Source organism: Oncorhynchus tshawytscha, linkage group LG07 (genome assembly GCF_018296145.1).
Source record: "Oncorhynchus tshawytscha isolate Ot180627B linkage group LG07, Otsh_v2.0, whole genome shotgun sequence".
Classification (NCBI taxonomy): Eukaryota; Metazoa; Chordata; class Actinopteri; order Salmoniformes; family Salmonidae; genus Oncorhynchus; species Oncorhynchus tshawytscha.
The window spans coordinates 2,743,155-2,755,517 of NC_056435.1; the positions used below are offsets into that span (position 1 = coordinate 2,743,155).

Sequence of the window (12,363 nt, forward strand, 5' to 3'; positions counted from 1 at the left end):
TACCAGTGGTGGAAGAAGTAACAATTGTCATACTTGAGTAAAAGTAAAGATACCTTAATAGAAAATGACTCAAGTAAAGTGAAAGTCAGCCAGTAAAGTAATAATTGAGTAAAAGTATGGGTAAAAAGTATATGTTTCAAATTCCTTAATATTAAGCAAACCAGACAGCACCATTTTCTTGTTTTTTTAAATGTATGGACAGCCAGGGCACCTCAAACACTCAGATTAGAAATGAAGCACTTGTTTAGTGAGTCGGTCAGATCATAGGCATTAGGGGTGACTAGATTTGTTATCTTGATAAGTGTGGGAAATTGACAATTTTCTGTCCTGCTAAGCATTCAAAATGTAACATGTACTTTTGGATGTCGGGATAAATGTATGGAGTAAAAAGTACATTATTTTCTTTATGAATGTAGTGAAGTAAAAGTAGTCAATATGAATAGTGAAGCACAGATACCCAAAACCCTCACCTGTGTACTTTACACCACTGTAAACCACGATATACAAACAGTATAAAGTTTGACTAATCAAATGAGCATGCTTTATTTCTACTATTGTCAATCGTTGTCCAATCTGCTGTCCAAGGTCCTGATATCGGACCTCCTCCTGGTTGGATTCTACAATCGGCGTGGCAAGATGGTCGACTGACCGCTCTAACAATTTCTCAAAGGCTTGCGGCAGGCGAGATCAGATGGGAACATTCTAGCCAATGAGAGAGCAGATACCCGTAAGAACTTGCACAACTTGATAGAAAAATCGTCGCAATATCACCGTGCAGACATCAGTACACTCTAATAATTTAAGTATTATGAAACGTATATTTGATCAAACAAGCCTCACCTATCAAAATAGCAATTAACTTGTATCTTCACTAGATTCGACACCTTGGTCTGCTTAAACGCTTATTTCACGCAGACAGATTTTGGGCGGAGTCGAGACTCGCTTCGCCTCCGGTTCACCAACTTCAGCTCCCTTCATTTTCTCTTAGGAGGGCGCAGAAGTGTAGAGATTTATCCGACAGCCAATCATGTACTTCTGACAGCGTGACACTGGGGGCAGGGGGAGACGACCATTGACTTGGGACAAGACCATAGAGAAGGATAGAGGCCTTTAGTGGCAAACAAATATATATTAGGATGGGAAGTGCCATTGAGGGCTTCCACCATTGTAATGAAGTCAACTGGGTGGGACTTCCAACTTCATTGAATGATCCCGCCTGGTGACTCTGTTAGCGTCATGTCCAACCGGATGGATCAGCCAATCATGAAGAAGAAAATGTACTACTTCAAAATTGAGATTGACAGCATCGGCAGGGCAGGCAGACGCAAAATGGCACAGATGAGTCATCTATCTAGCTTTATGGACGAGACAATAGTTGCAAGTTCAAAGAGTAATTTGCATGGTTTGAGTAGAGTTTTCTGTGAAAATGGTATCGGGCGTTTAAAGAAACCCAATCCCTCTTTACTCCAGTGACGGTTTATTCTCTGCTGGCCTGCGCCGCTCAGTTCGCTCGTGGGATACATCCTCGCGCAGATATGGGGAAGAAAATGCTCTGGAACTGATAGATGGGTGCTCGTGTGGCTTTTCTACGACGCAATTGTTCACATTACTTTTGAGTGTGTGATGGAGTGAGAAGGCGTTGTCAACAGAAAGTTAATTTGCAGCTCTTATTTGACTCTTTCTACTGTTTGTTCTTACAGGAAGGACCCTTTGTTTACATGTCACTTGTTGGAACCGTGGCAACTTCCAGACAATATTTTTGCTGAACTTTGTAAGTAGGCTACCTTGACTGTGCAATAAAAAAAAAAAAATGGATTAAACAAAATGATTTATAGTACTGTGTATTGAACTTTTGTTTTATCATGCAAAATATAAATTATTAACAAATGGTGCATGTGTTTGAGATGTACTTTGGAGCCTGGTTGTGGTGAGACATCTAGAGGATATAGTATTAAAATGCTCACATTAAACTGAATAATATACAGGAATGGAATATCAATCACTGTTAATGCTGGAGTATAATCGTCTACTCCTCTGGCCCTGGGGTCCCCCAGGAATATATTGAGATACTGCTCTAACAGATATCCTGTCCATGTAGGGAAGGAGTATGGAAAGGCAGATGAGCGCTGGCTCCACTCTGACCCCACCATCGTTCTCCTTGGAGTTGCTGACGGTGGTCCTGGATGGCATCCTGGCGCTGGTGCTTGTCTATGCCATCGTCAAGGACAAACACTACAGGTAGGAACACTGGTACTAAATATGCTTCATTGTCAGGCTTTTCTCATGCTGTATGCCATTCATTTCTATATTGGTACCATATTTCTTTATAGAGAACACTAATTATATACAGAATTGTCCCATTACACAAACGAGTGTTTACATCCCATTAGACACTATAAAAATGTAAATTGACTTGCTGTCTTCAGCATGTGATGTGTTGAATGACCTATTACCATATACAGTGCCTTGGAAAGGCACCCCCTGAACTTTGCGTCCTTTTGCCACATTGGCAGGCTTCAAACATAAAATATAAAACTGTATTTTTTGTGAAGAATCAACAAGTGGGTCCAATCGAAGTCTGAACGACATTTATTGATATTGTCAAACTTTTTAACAAATCAAAAAAACGGAAAAAGGGTACCAAAATTTTCGGCCATTGAAGGTTAATACTTTGTAGCGCCACCTTTTGCTCGATTACAGCTGTAAGTTGTTGGGGGAACCACTAAGTTTTCCTGAGAGAGACTGGCCATTCCTCCTTGCAAAACAGCTGAGCATAGTGAGGTTGGATGAAGAGCATTTGTGAACAACAGCAGTTTTCAGTTCTTTCCACAGATTCTCGATTGATTCAGGTCTGGACTTTTGACTTGGCCATTCTAACACCTGGATATGTTTATTTTTGAACCATTCCATTGTAGATTTTGCTTTATGTTTTGGATCATTGTCTTGTTGGAAGACACTCCGTCCCAGTCTCAGGTCTTTTTGCAGACTCCATCAGTTTTCTTCCAGAATGGTCCTGTATTTGGCTCCATCCATCTTCTCAGTAATTTTAACCATCTTCCCTGTCCCTGCTGAGTAGCCAAAAGCAGGCCCAAACCATGATGCTGCCACCCACCATGTTTGACAAGATGGTGTGTTCAGGTGATGAGCTGTGTTGCTTTCACGCCAAACATAACGTTTTGCATTGTTGCCAAAAAGTTCAATTTTGGTTTCATCTGACCAGAGCACCTTCTTCCACATGTTTGGTGTGTCTCCCAGTTGGCTTGTGGCAAACTTTAAACAACACTTTTTATGGATATCTTTAAGAAATGTCTTCTTGCCACTCTTCCATAAAGGCCAGATTTGTGCAATATACGACTGATTGTTGTCGTATGGACAGAGTCTCCCACCTCAGCTGTAGATCTCGGCAGTTCATCCAGAGTGATCATGGGCCTCTTGGCTGCATCTCTGATCAGTCTTCTCCTTGTATGAGCTGAAAGTTTAGAGGGACGGCCAGGTCTTGGTAGATTTGCAGTGGTCTGATACTCCTTCCATTTCAATATTATCGCTTGCACAGTGCTCCTCGGGATGTTTAAAGCTTGGGAAATCTTTGTATCCAAATCCGGCTTTAAACTTCTTCACAACAGTATCTCGGACCTGCCTGGTGTGTTCCTTATTCTTCATGATGCTCTCTGCGCTTTTAACGGACCTCTGAGACTATCACAGTGCAGGTGCATTTATACGGAGACTTGATTACACACAGGTGGATTGTATTTATCATCATTAGTCATTTAGGTCAACATTGGATCATTCAGAGATCCTCACTGAACTTCTGGAGAGAGTTTGCTGCACTGAAAGTAAAGGGGCTGAATAATTTTGCATGCCCAATTTTTCAGTTTTTGATTTGTTAAAAAAGTTTGAAATATCCAATAAATGTCGTTCCACTTCATGATTGTGTCCCACTGTGTGTAGATTGCTGAGAACTCCCCCCCCCACACACACTTTAATCCATTTTAGAATGTGGCTTTAACGTAACAAAATGTGGAAAAAGTCTAGGGGTCTGAATACTTTCCTAATGCACTGGTCATGGAAAATATAGCCTGGGCACAAGTTGGTTATTAACCTAAGTAAACGTGTCATTGTTTGTTTTGAATCTCAATGGTCAACGTGTGTTTTTAGCTCGTTTTGTTGTTGCACAGCCTGGCCTTCCGGGTGAATAGTTCTCCATGTTTGTTTTCAGGCACTTTGTCCAGATCACGTTGTGTGTGTGTGAGTTGTACGGAGGCTGGATGACCTTCTGTCCAGACTGGCTGGCAGGCAGCCCCAACCTCAACACAAACCACTGGCTCTACTTATGGATCTACCTGGTCTTCTTCAATGGGGTGTGGGTGGTAGTGCCTGGACTGCTGCTGTGGCAATCATGGCTGTCACTCAAACGACTTCACCCCTCCTACCAAGCCTCGAAGAAGCAGAAATAGACATTATTTTGAATGTACATAGTAGGCATTGGCACGCCCACTACCCAAAAGCCTGGCTACGCACAAATAATATGCCATTTAGCAGACAGACATTAGGTTTAGCATGTTTTATTAGTTTATCATTAATATAAATAGTGATGTATCTGCAAACAAAAATATTAGTTTCCCTAGCTATCTTTCCCCACAGTGTAACAATACTCTCCAGTCTCCCTTAGTAGGCACATTTAACTGATGTGATGTTAAGTGTTAAATCTCAACCATGTTGATCGCACAATCAAAATGCCCAAATATGGATCCTGTGCTTAGTTCATAATTGGATTGAGAATCCTGGCTCTTCCACAATCATTGTTCTGTTATGATCTGCATTTCAAATGGCACCCTATTCTCTTTATAGTGTACTACTGCTGAGGTACTTTAATGTTGTTCTAGTTTAAGGTAGTGCACTATATAGTCAGTATCTCCGACTTGTCAAGTGTCTCTCACACAGTGATATCTCCACTGACGTGTCTCTTCTCTGCTCTTCTTGATGAGTTTGGCCACAGAGAGGAATGCTTGCTGGAGCCCCATTCCCTTCAGGCCGCTGCATGCCTGGATCTGCCAGGCTCGGTCTTTGTAGCTGGGAAGCTCCAGCTGGTTGGACACCTCTCTGATGTTCATGGTGTTGTGGAGGTCCTTCTTGTTAGCCAGCACCATCAGAGGTATTCCCTTCATGTTGTCGTCGGACAGAACATTCTTCAGAGCCTTCTGAGAGTCCCCTATACTGGCCCGGTCACTACTGTCCACCACGAACACCATAGCCTTACAGCCCTCCAGGTAGTGTCTAGCTAATGATATTGCAATTTTAGCAAGTCATTAGTTGAGGATAAAAGGTTATTCTATTCCAGTACTCTAGCAACCTGATCATGGGACCGGAGACAGAATGTGCATTTATTTGTTCTAGACTTTAACTGTCACACCTGATTAAACTACACTGAACAAAAATATAAACTCAACATAGTTTTGGTCCCATGTTTCATGAGCTGAAATATAAGATTACATACATTTTCCATACGCACAAAAAGCCTCATCTCAAATTTTGTGCACAACTGTGTTTACATCCCTGTTAGTGAGTATTTCTTCCTTGCCAAGATAATCCATCCAGCTGACAGGTGTGACATATCAAGAAGCTGATTAAACAGCATGATCATTACACAGGTGCACCTTGTGCTGGGGACAATAAGGCCACTAAAATGTGCAGTTGTCACAACAAAATTCCACAGATGTCAAGTTGAGGAAGCATGAAATTGGCATGCTCACTGCATAAATGCCCACCAGAGCTGCTGCCAGAGTATTGAATGTTCATTTCTCTACCATAAGCTGCCCCCAACGTCATTTTAGAGAAATTGCGTCCAACTGGCCTCACAACCGCAGACCACGTATAACCCCGCCAGCCCAGGACCTCCACATCCGGCTTCACCTGCGGGATCGTCTGAGACCAGCCACCCAGACAGAAGAGGAAACTGTCTGTAATACAGCCCTTTTGTGCAGGGAAAAATTTTTTGACTGGCTTGGCCTGGCTCCCCAGTGGATTGGCCTATGCCCTCACAGGCCCACACCCCTGCGTAGTCATGTGAAATCCATAGATTAGGGCCTATTTAATTCAATTCACTGATTTACTGTGACTCAGTAAAATTAATTGTTGTTTATATTTTTTGTTCAGTCTAATAAAAGTCATTATGATTAGTGGAATGAGATGTTCGTAGTACTGGGCTAAAACAAATAGAACAATACTACATCAGACCCTGCTTTGCCTAGCCAAGTGTGTCTGTCATGGGGCTGTTTCTATCCAAGAGGGACATCAAGAGGACTCCCACGGTTGTTCTGATGGGCCTGGGCTCATCTAGGAAGTCCATCCACAGCTTCTGAACAATGTTGGTTTGTTGGGTCTTCCTCGGTAGTCTCTGATTTACATCAACAGAAGGAGATTCGGTGAAAGCGTCAGGTGTGCTCACTTGCTGCTGCCCTCCGGTGACTAGAGACTCACTCAACGTGAATAAAACTTGAGTTTCAGAATATAAACATGGTCACATGAGAACCAGCCTTTTCACATTCTTCTTTTAGAGGCTGTACCAACAGGCTTTCTCAGTTGATCTATACTCTAATGCATCCTCCCTCATTGCGCAGATCTAGGGTTTGATTGGTGAAAGCAGTGGGGTGATTATTACCGCAAGGGAGGAAAGTATGTTTTTTATTATTTTAATTGGGCCTATGTTTTATTATTATTAAACACCAGAGGGCTGAAAACGGTTATTCTTAACTCCCATTTATTGCGTTAGTAGTTGGCAAGAGAACAATAGACTAGCACCGAGTCCGCTGATGACCTAAACCAAGCGCACCTTCTTTCAGCCCATGACGTCAGAGTCCATCTGGACCAACGATTTGGACGGGGCTCAAGCGCAAAACTATCGCTAAACTCAAAGCTGCTGCCTGGTACGTTTGGTATCCTTACATCAGCGACGACAACAACGAAGTGACAGCTTTAATCTGGTAATCGTGCTTTCAAATCATATTTACTTGAGGTAGGTTAATTAATAGTCGAGCTGTTAAATGTGTCTTTCTTGTTTCTCTCCTCAGTTTTCTTGATGATATGGAGCGATGCTTTAGGTACAGTAACATTACAGCTTGCTAGCTATTAGTCAGCGCTGAATCTATCCAGCTAGGTTCTAGGCTAGCTTGCTTTGTAAATAGCCAGAGAACGGTAAACAGCAAAGGGAGACTGCCATGGGTGCAGCCTTCAACGTAGTGCATCGCTAGCTTGACCAGTCACTGTTAGGTGACCGTTACCATGTCGCAAGCTAGTTTGCTACCTGGCAAGGTAAGCTAACTACTGTTAGCCAGCTAGGAGGCTAATGGATGCCGCATCTGTTGTGGCTGAGATTCACGATTGTAATCCCAATGGTAAACAGAGTGCATGGCCAGAGATGCGTTGGATCTGCAGTACTTACGTAGTTAGCTAATGTTACCTAGCTAGTCATCCAATTATTTAACCAACTGTATGAGACAGTTAAAAGATCTGGATGGGAACGTTTGCCAAATAAAGTAGCCATTCCATCTCCATCTGCATGTTGTCTGTATGGCCCAATACTATTTAAAACCATGTCGATATCACCGTGAGCATCCAGAGATGGCATTATAAAGTCCTGAAGTCATGTCTAACCTACCGCACAAGCCTTTGAGCAAATACTAACATATTTATGAATACCTTATTTGAAACCAGGGTGCCTCACCACTGAGGTTTAGACTAAGACACAATGTTTTGTACGTGTCTGTCTTTTGATGGTTGTCTTGTAACAGTGTTAGCGGGGACAGTGGTGGCCTCACAGCCCCTGCTTCTCCCTCCCCTGTGTCCCCCGTCCTCACCCCGACCCCCCCACCGCGGAGAGCCAGAGTGAGGTACCCAGCCATGGTGGATGTGGGGAAGTGGCCCCTCTTCACCCTGCTTGGGGCTCAGGAGGTCTCCCGCATCAGGCAGGCCTGTGTCTTTGGAACCTCGGCCAACGAAGCCATCTACATCACCCAGGACGATGAGGTGCGACTGGGGGTGTCTCGATTGTATAGAATAACTTTATAGTTTTTATGTAGTGCAGAACTCTCTGGAAAGCAGTGGAAATGGTTACTGAGTGGAGTTTCTTGGTTAAATAAATATAATTACATGTAATGGCATCCTCTTCCTCCCTTCTCTTCATCTTTGTCTCTGATCTCCCTGTAGGTGTTTGTGTTTGGGCTGAACTGCAGTAACTGTCTAGGGACAGGAGACAGTCAGAGCACCATGGTCCCTAAGAAACTAGACTTCCTCCGAGGCAAGAAGGTGGTCAGTCTCAGCTATGGCAGTGGACCACACGTCTTACTGGCCGCAGAAGGTATGCTGCCTACTTGCCTTAATTGTTTTTACCACCACCAAATGGCAACGTTGGCACGTTACTAGAACTTTACCAAAAGACAGTATAATTGTCATAGTGCAGCTTGCTTAAATAGCTCTGTTATACTTTGGTGCGTTTGTCTCTCAGGGGGAGAGTTGTTTGCCTGGGGTCACAATGGATACAGCCAGCTGGGCAACGGGACCACCAACCAGGGGGTGTCACCCATCCTGGTTTCAACCAACCTGCAGAACAAGAAAATAACACAAGTGGCCTGTGGGTCCCATCACTCTCTGGCCCTGACACACGATGGAGAGGTGAGGGGATAGAAGAAGGGAAATACTTTTACAGGGGAAGAGGGGAAGTCCTTTTACATACACTTGTAACCCTGAAATAAGCCCGTTTCAAGATGTCAGTGTCTTAATGCTACTGCTACAGTGCTACTGCTAGGTACATAATGTTCAAGAGAATAAAAACACTGTTGATGAACATGAGTGGAGTATTGGTGGAGGTTGTGTGTAGCCTGTCAGTGTGTGGAGTGGACTATGGAACCCTGTCAGGTTCAAGTTTTCTAACCAGAGCTGATCAGTGGTCACTTGTCTTGGCTGTCTGTCTCTTTAAGTGGTTTATGTTTGTCCCAGCAGCAGGTTAGGAAGGTATTATCTCAGTTCACTGTGTCCAGGCTGGCTGCATCTAACCCAGGCCCACTGGCCTGGTCTCACACACGATTGAAGAGCTGATGTAGAAATGACTAATGATTTCCAAAAGTAGCCCGAAATATCTATCTTGGATGTGTTGAAAAATGTTACTCAGCACTGTAAAGGGGTAGTTACAACATTACCTAATATCATGGTTACCTAGGATCACTGGTCACGAGGTGTGATTGTGTATAGGGTTGACAGTCGGTGTGTATATGATTCTATCTGCTAGGTGTTTGCGTGGGGTTACAACAACTGTGGCCAGGTGGGTTCAGGTGCCACAGCCAACCAGCCAACCCCCCGCAGGGTGACCAACTGCCTGCAGGGTAAAGTGGTGATGGGCATTGCCTGTGGACAGACCTCCTCCATGGCTGTGCTCGACAATGGGGAGGTGAGAGACCAAGCCCTTGGGAAGGATGGGTTTATATTGGATAGTTCCCTCCGGTCCAGAGAAAGTCAAAGCAAAATGTTATATAGCAACATGTACATAAAGGAAGATATTGCTGACTACAGTGGCCTGTGTGTGTTGCAGGTGTTTGGCTGGGGCTACAATGGGAATGGCCAGCTGGGAGTGGGCAACAATGGTAACCAGCTGACCCCCTGTCGCCTGGCAGCCCTCCAGGGTCTCTGTGTACTACAAGTAAGACTGGACAGTAGTGTACACTACTACCACCTGTATGTCTCTGTCTGAATCGTCTACTTATGTCTACTTCAACTCAAACTAATACAAAACAGAATTGAGCCCAGAGCCTTGTTGCTGTCCACTCCCACTGTGTAAAACCCTTAATTAAGGACTTGTCTTCCAGATCGCATCAGGCTACGCCCACTCTCTGGCTCTAACCGACGAAGGCCTGCTGTATGCCTGGGGGGCTAACACCTACGGACAGCTAGGTACTGGCAACAAGAGCAACCAGCTCAGTCCTGTACACATCATGGCTGAGAAGGAGAGGTAAGGGAGAGAACACACTCACAGGATTGAGATGTAACTCTGGTGGCAGCTACTGCCCACTAAAAGCCCCAGTTGATACTGTCATCTTTCAGAGACCCATGGTTAGTTCTCTTTTCTCTTCGTCTTCTCTGTTGTATTCCATCCAGTGTTTGTCCGTACCGTAACACTGCATAGTCCAAACATTGGCTCACACACCAGATCTAGAATAATCTGTCTCTGAGTTTACATTGTCCCTGTCACAAAACTAGAATGGAGGGGACAATTATGTTGTGGGCTGGGGTACAAATGGTTTTGACACTTGACAAGCATGAACTTTTCACTGAAAACATGCAAACCAGTTATTGGGATTTAATTCGGAATAGATCATGGACATTTGTCATGTTTATTCTATCTCTGAACGTTGTGTAACATGTCAAAACACTCTTGAATGAGCCTCAGGCTGGCCTTGAGATCAAGCTACAAGACAGAGGGCACAATAAAACCAGCAACCTTCTATGTCCATGGAATACGGTCATGGCTAGACAGGATACAGTTTGTCAAATTGACATCAAAGTATAATATTTTAGCTAACCCTAACCTGCTACGTTAATTATCTTAACCTGCTGGGTAAGTTCTCCTAACCTGCTGCGAAAAATCAATTCTGACATAAGCTACACTACATGACCAAAAGTATGTGGACATCTTCTCATCGAACATCTCATTCCAAAATCATGGGCATTAATATGGGCTTGGTCCCCCCCCTTGTTGCTATAGCAGCCTCCACTCTTCTGGGAAGGCTTTCCACTAGATGTTGGAACATTGCTGCGGGGACTTGCTTCCATTCAGCCACAAGCATTAGTGAGGTCGGGCACTGATGTTGGCCGATTAGGCCTGGCTCGCAGTCTGTGTTCCAATTCATCCCAAAGGTGTTTGATGGGGTTGAGGTCAGGGCTCTGTGCAGGACAGTCAAGTTCTTCCACAAATCCACACCGATTTTGACAAGCCATTTCTGTATGGAACTCGCTTTGTGCCTGGGGTATTGTCATGCTGAAACAGGAAAGGGCCTTCCAAAGTTGGAAGCACAGAATGGTCTAGAATGTCATTGTATGCTGTAGTGTTAACATTTCCCATCACTGGAACTAAGGGGCTAGCCCCAACCATGAAAAAAAAGCTCCAGACTATTATTCCTCTCCACCAAACTTTACAGTTGACACTATCCATTGGGGCAGGTAGCTTTCTCCCTGGCAAACCCAGATTCATCCACCTGACTGCCAGATGGTGAAGCGTGATTCATCACTCCAGAGAATGCGTTTCCGCTGCTCCAGAGTCTAATGACGCTCCAGCTGATGCATGGCATTGCGCATGGTGATCTTATGCTTGTGTGTGGCTGTTTGAAATTTCTTTTTCTTTGAAAAATGATGACCAGTTTTTGTGCTGATTTGTGGCTTCCAGTGACAGTTTTTATTTTTTAGTAGTTGCAATCTTGTCTCGATTATTTTACAACTCACCTTCAGCACTCGGCAGTCGAAGGTCTGAAAGTCATGCGTCCTCCGATACACGGGGCTGACTGCTTCTTGCTCAGCTAGCGTGTGTTATGTCGGAATAAAACACTGTGCACCTGGCACCTTGGTTGGGCAGCTCTAGCCAGTGCCCACCAGAAATTGCTGGTGCGCAAACAGACTTGCTACCGGCCAAGGTGGCGCTAACCCGGACGACAGCTGCCAATTGTTGAAAGCCCCAGAGCTCTCCCGGTAAGGCCATTACGACTAGCCTGCCAATGTTTCTCTGATGGCAGATTGCGCTGCAGTACAGCGCGATTAACCACTACACCTGTCAGGCCCCAGGTGTGGCTGAAATGGCCAAATCAACAAATTCAAATGGGTGTCCAGATACTTTAGCACATATAGTGTATATCCCATCTAGTTAAATTCATGGAACACCAGCGACTTCAGCAGTGTCCTGTCATTCTTCCTTCTCTTTTTGTGTTTCCTGTCTTCATCTTAAAGGAGAGAGGCCCGCCATAGGCAGCAAAAGGACAAGGAAAAACACTGAAGAGGCGTGGCACAGAGTAGGAAGACGTGTAAAGAAACAATGCACTCAAGAATCACAGAATTTATTTTTGCGGTCAAAAGACACAGGAGAGTACCGTTACACACAGACACTGTGTGTGTGTAACACACTCCCCCCCAGCAGGATAGTGGAGATCGCGGCATGCCACTCCACACACACATCTGCCTGTAAGACCCAGAGCGGCCAGGTGTACATGTGGGGCCAGTGTAGGGGTCAGTCCATCGTGCTGCCACACCTCACACACTTCTCCTGCACTGACGACGTCTTTGCCTGCTTCGCTACGCCGTCTGTCATGTGGAGGCTACTCTCCATGGGTG

The 12,363-nt window shown here is 44.6% G+C and overlaps 2 protein-coding genes and 1 pseudogene across 10 annotated transcripts in view; 2 read left to right on the forward strand and 1 right to left on the reverse strand.

The window, feature by feature from the left end:
• The first annotated feature begins 1,236 nt into the window (after positions 1-1,236).
• Positions 1,237-5,446, forward strand: LOC121846826 (annotated as a pseudogene).
• Positions 4,923-5,249, reverse strand: LOC112255124 (ADP-ribosylation factor K-like). Its single transcript, XM_024428183.2, has one exon. It carries the CDS (start codon positions 5,247-5,249, stop codon positions 4,923-4,925), a length of 327 nt encoding a protein of 108 aa, XP_024283951.2.
• Positions 5,447-5,616: 170 nt separating the features above from the next.
• Positions 5,617-12,363, forward strand: part of LOC112253662 (RCC1 and BTB domain-containing protein 1-like) — a 98,367-nt gene continuing 91,620 nt past the window's right edge. For 2 of the 9 annotated variants that reach the window (XM_042323842.1, XM_042323844.1), the window contains exons 1-8: positions 5,618-6,980; positions 7,068-7,097; positions 7,788-8,022; positions 8,203-8,353; positions 8,501-8,667; positions 9,281-9,439; positions 9,581-9,688; positions 9,855-9,997. In XM_042323842.1, the coding sequence (XP_042179776.1) occupies positions 7,081-7,097; positions 7,788-8,022; positions 8,203-8,353; positions 8,501-8,667; positions 9,281-9,439; positions 9,581-9,688; positions 9,855-9,997 (980 nt within the window). In that variant the 5' untranslated portion in view covers positions 5,618-6,980; positions 7,068-7,080. Of the gene's footprint in view, positions 7,013-7,067; positions 7,098-7,787; positions 8,023-8,202; positions 8,354-8,500; positions 8,668-9,280; positions 9,440-9,580; positions 9,689-9,854; positions 9,998-12,166; positions 12,361-12,363 lie in introns of all 9 variants that reach the window. The other 7 variants (XM_042323850.1, XM_042323849.1, XM_042323845.1 and 4 more) reach the window with 7 other exon arrangements.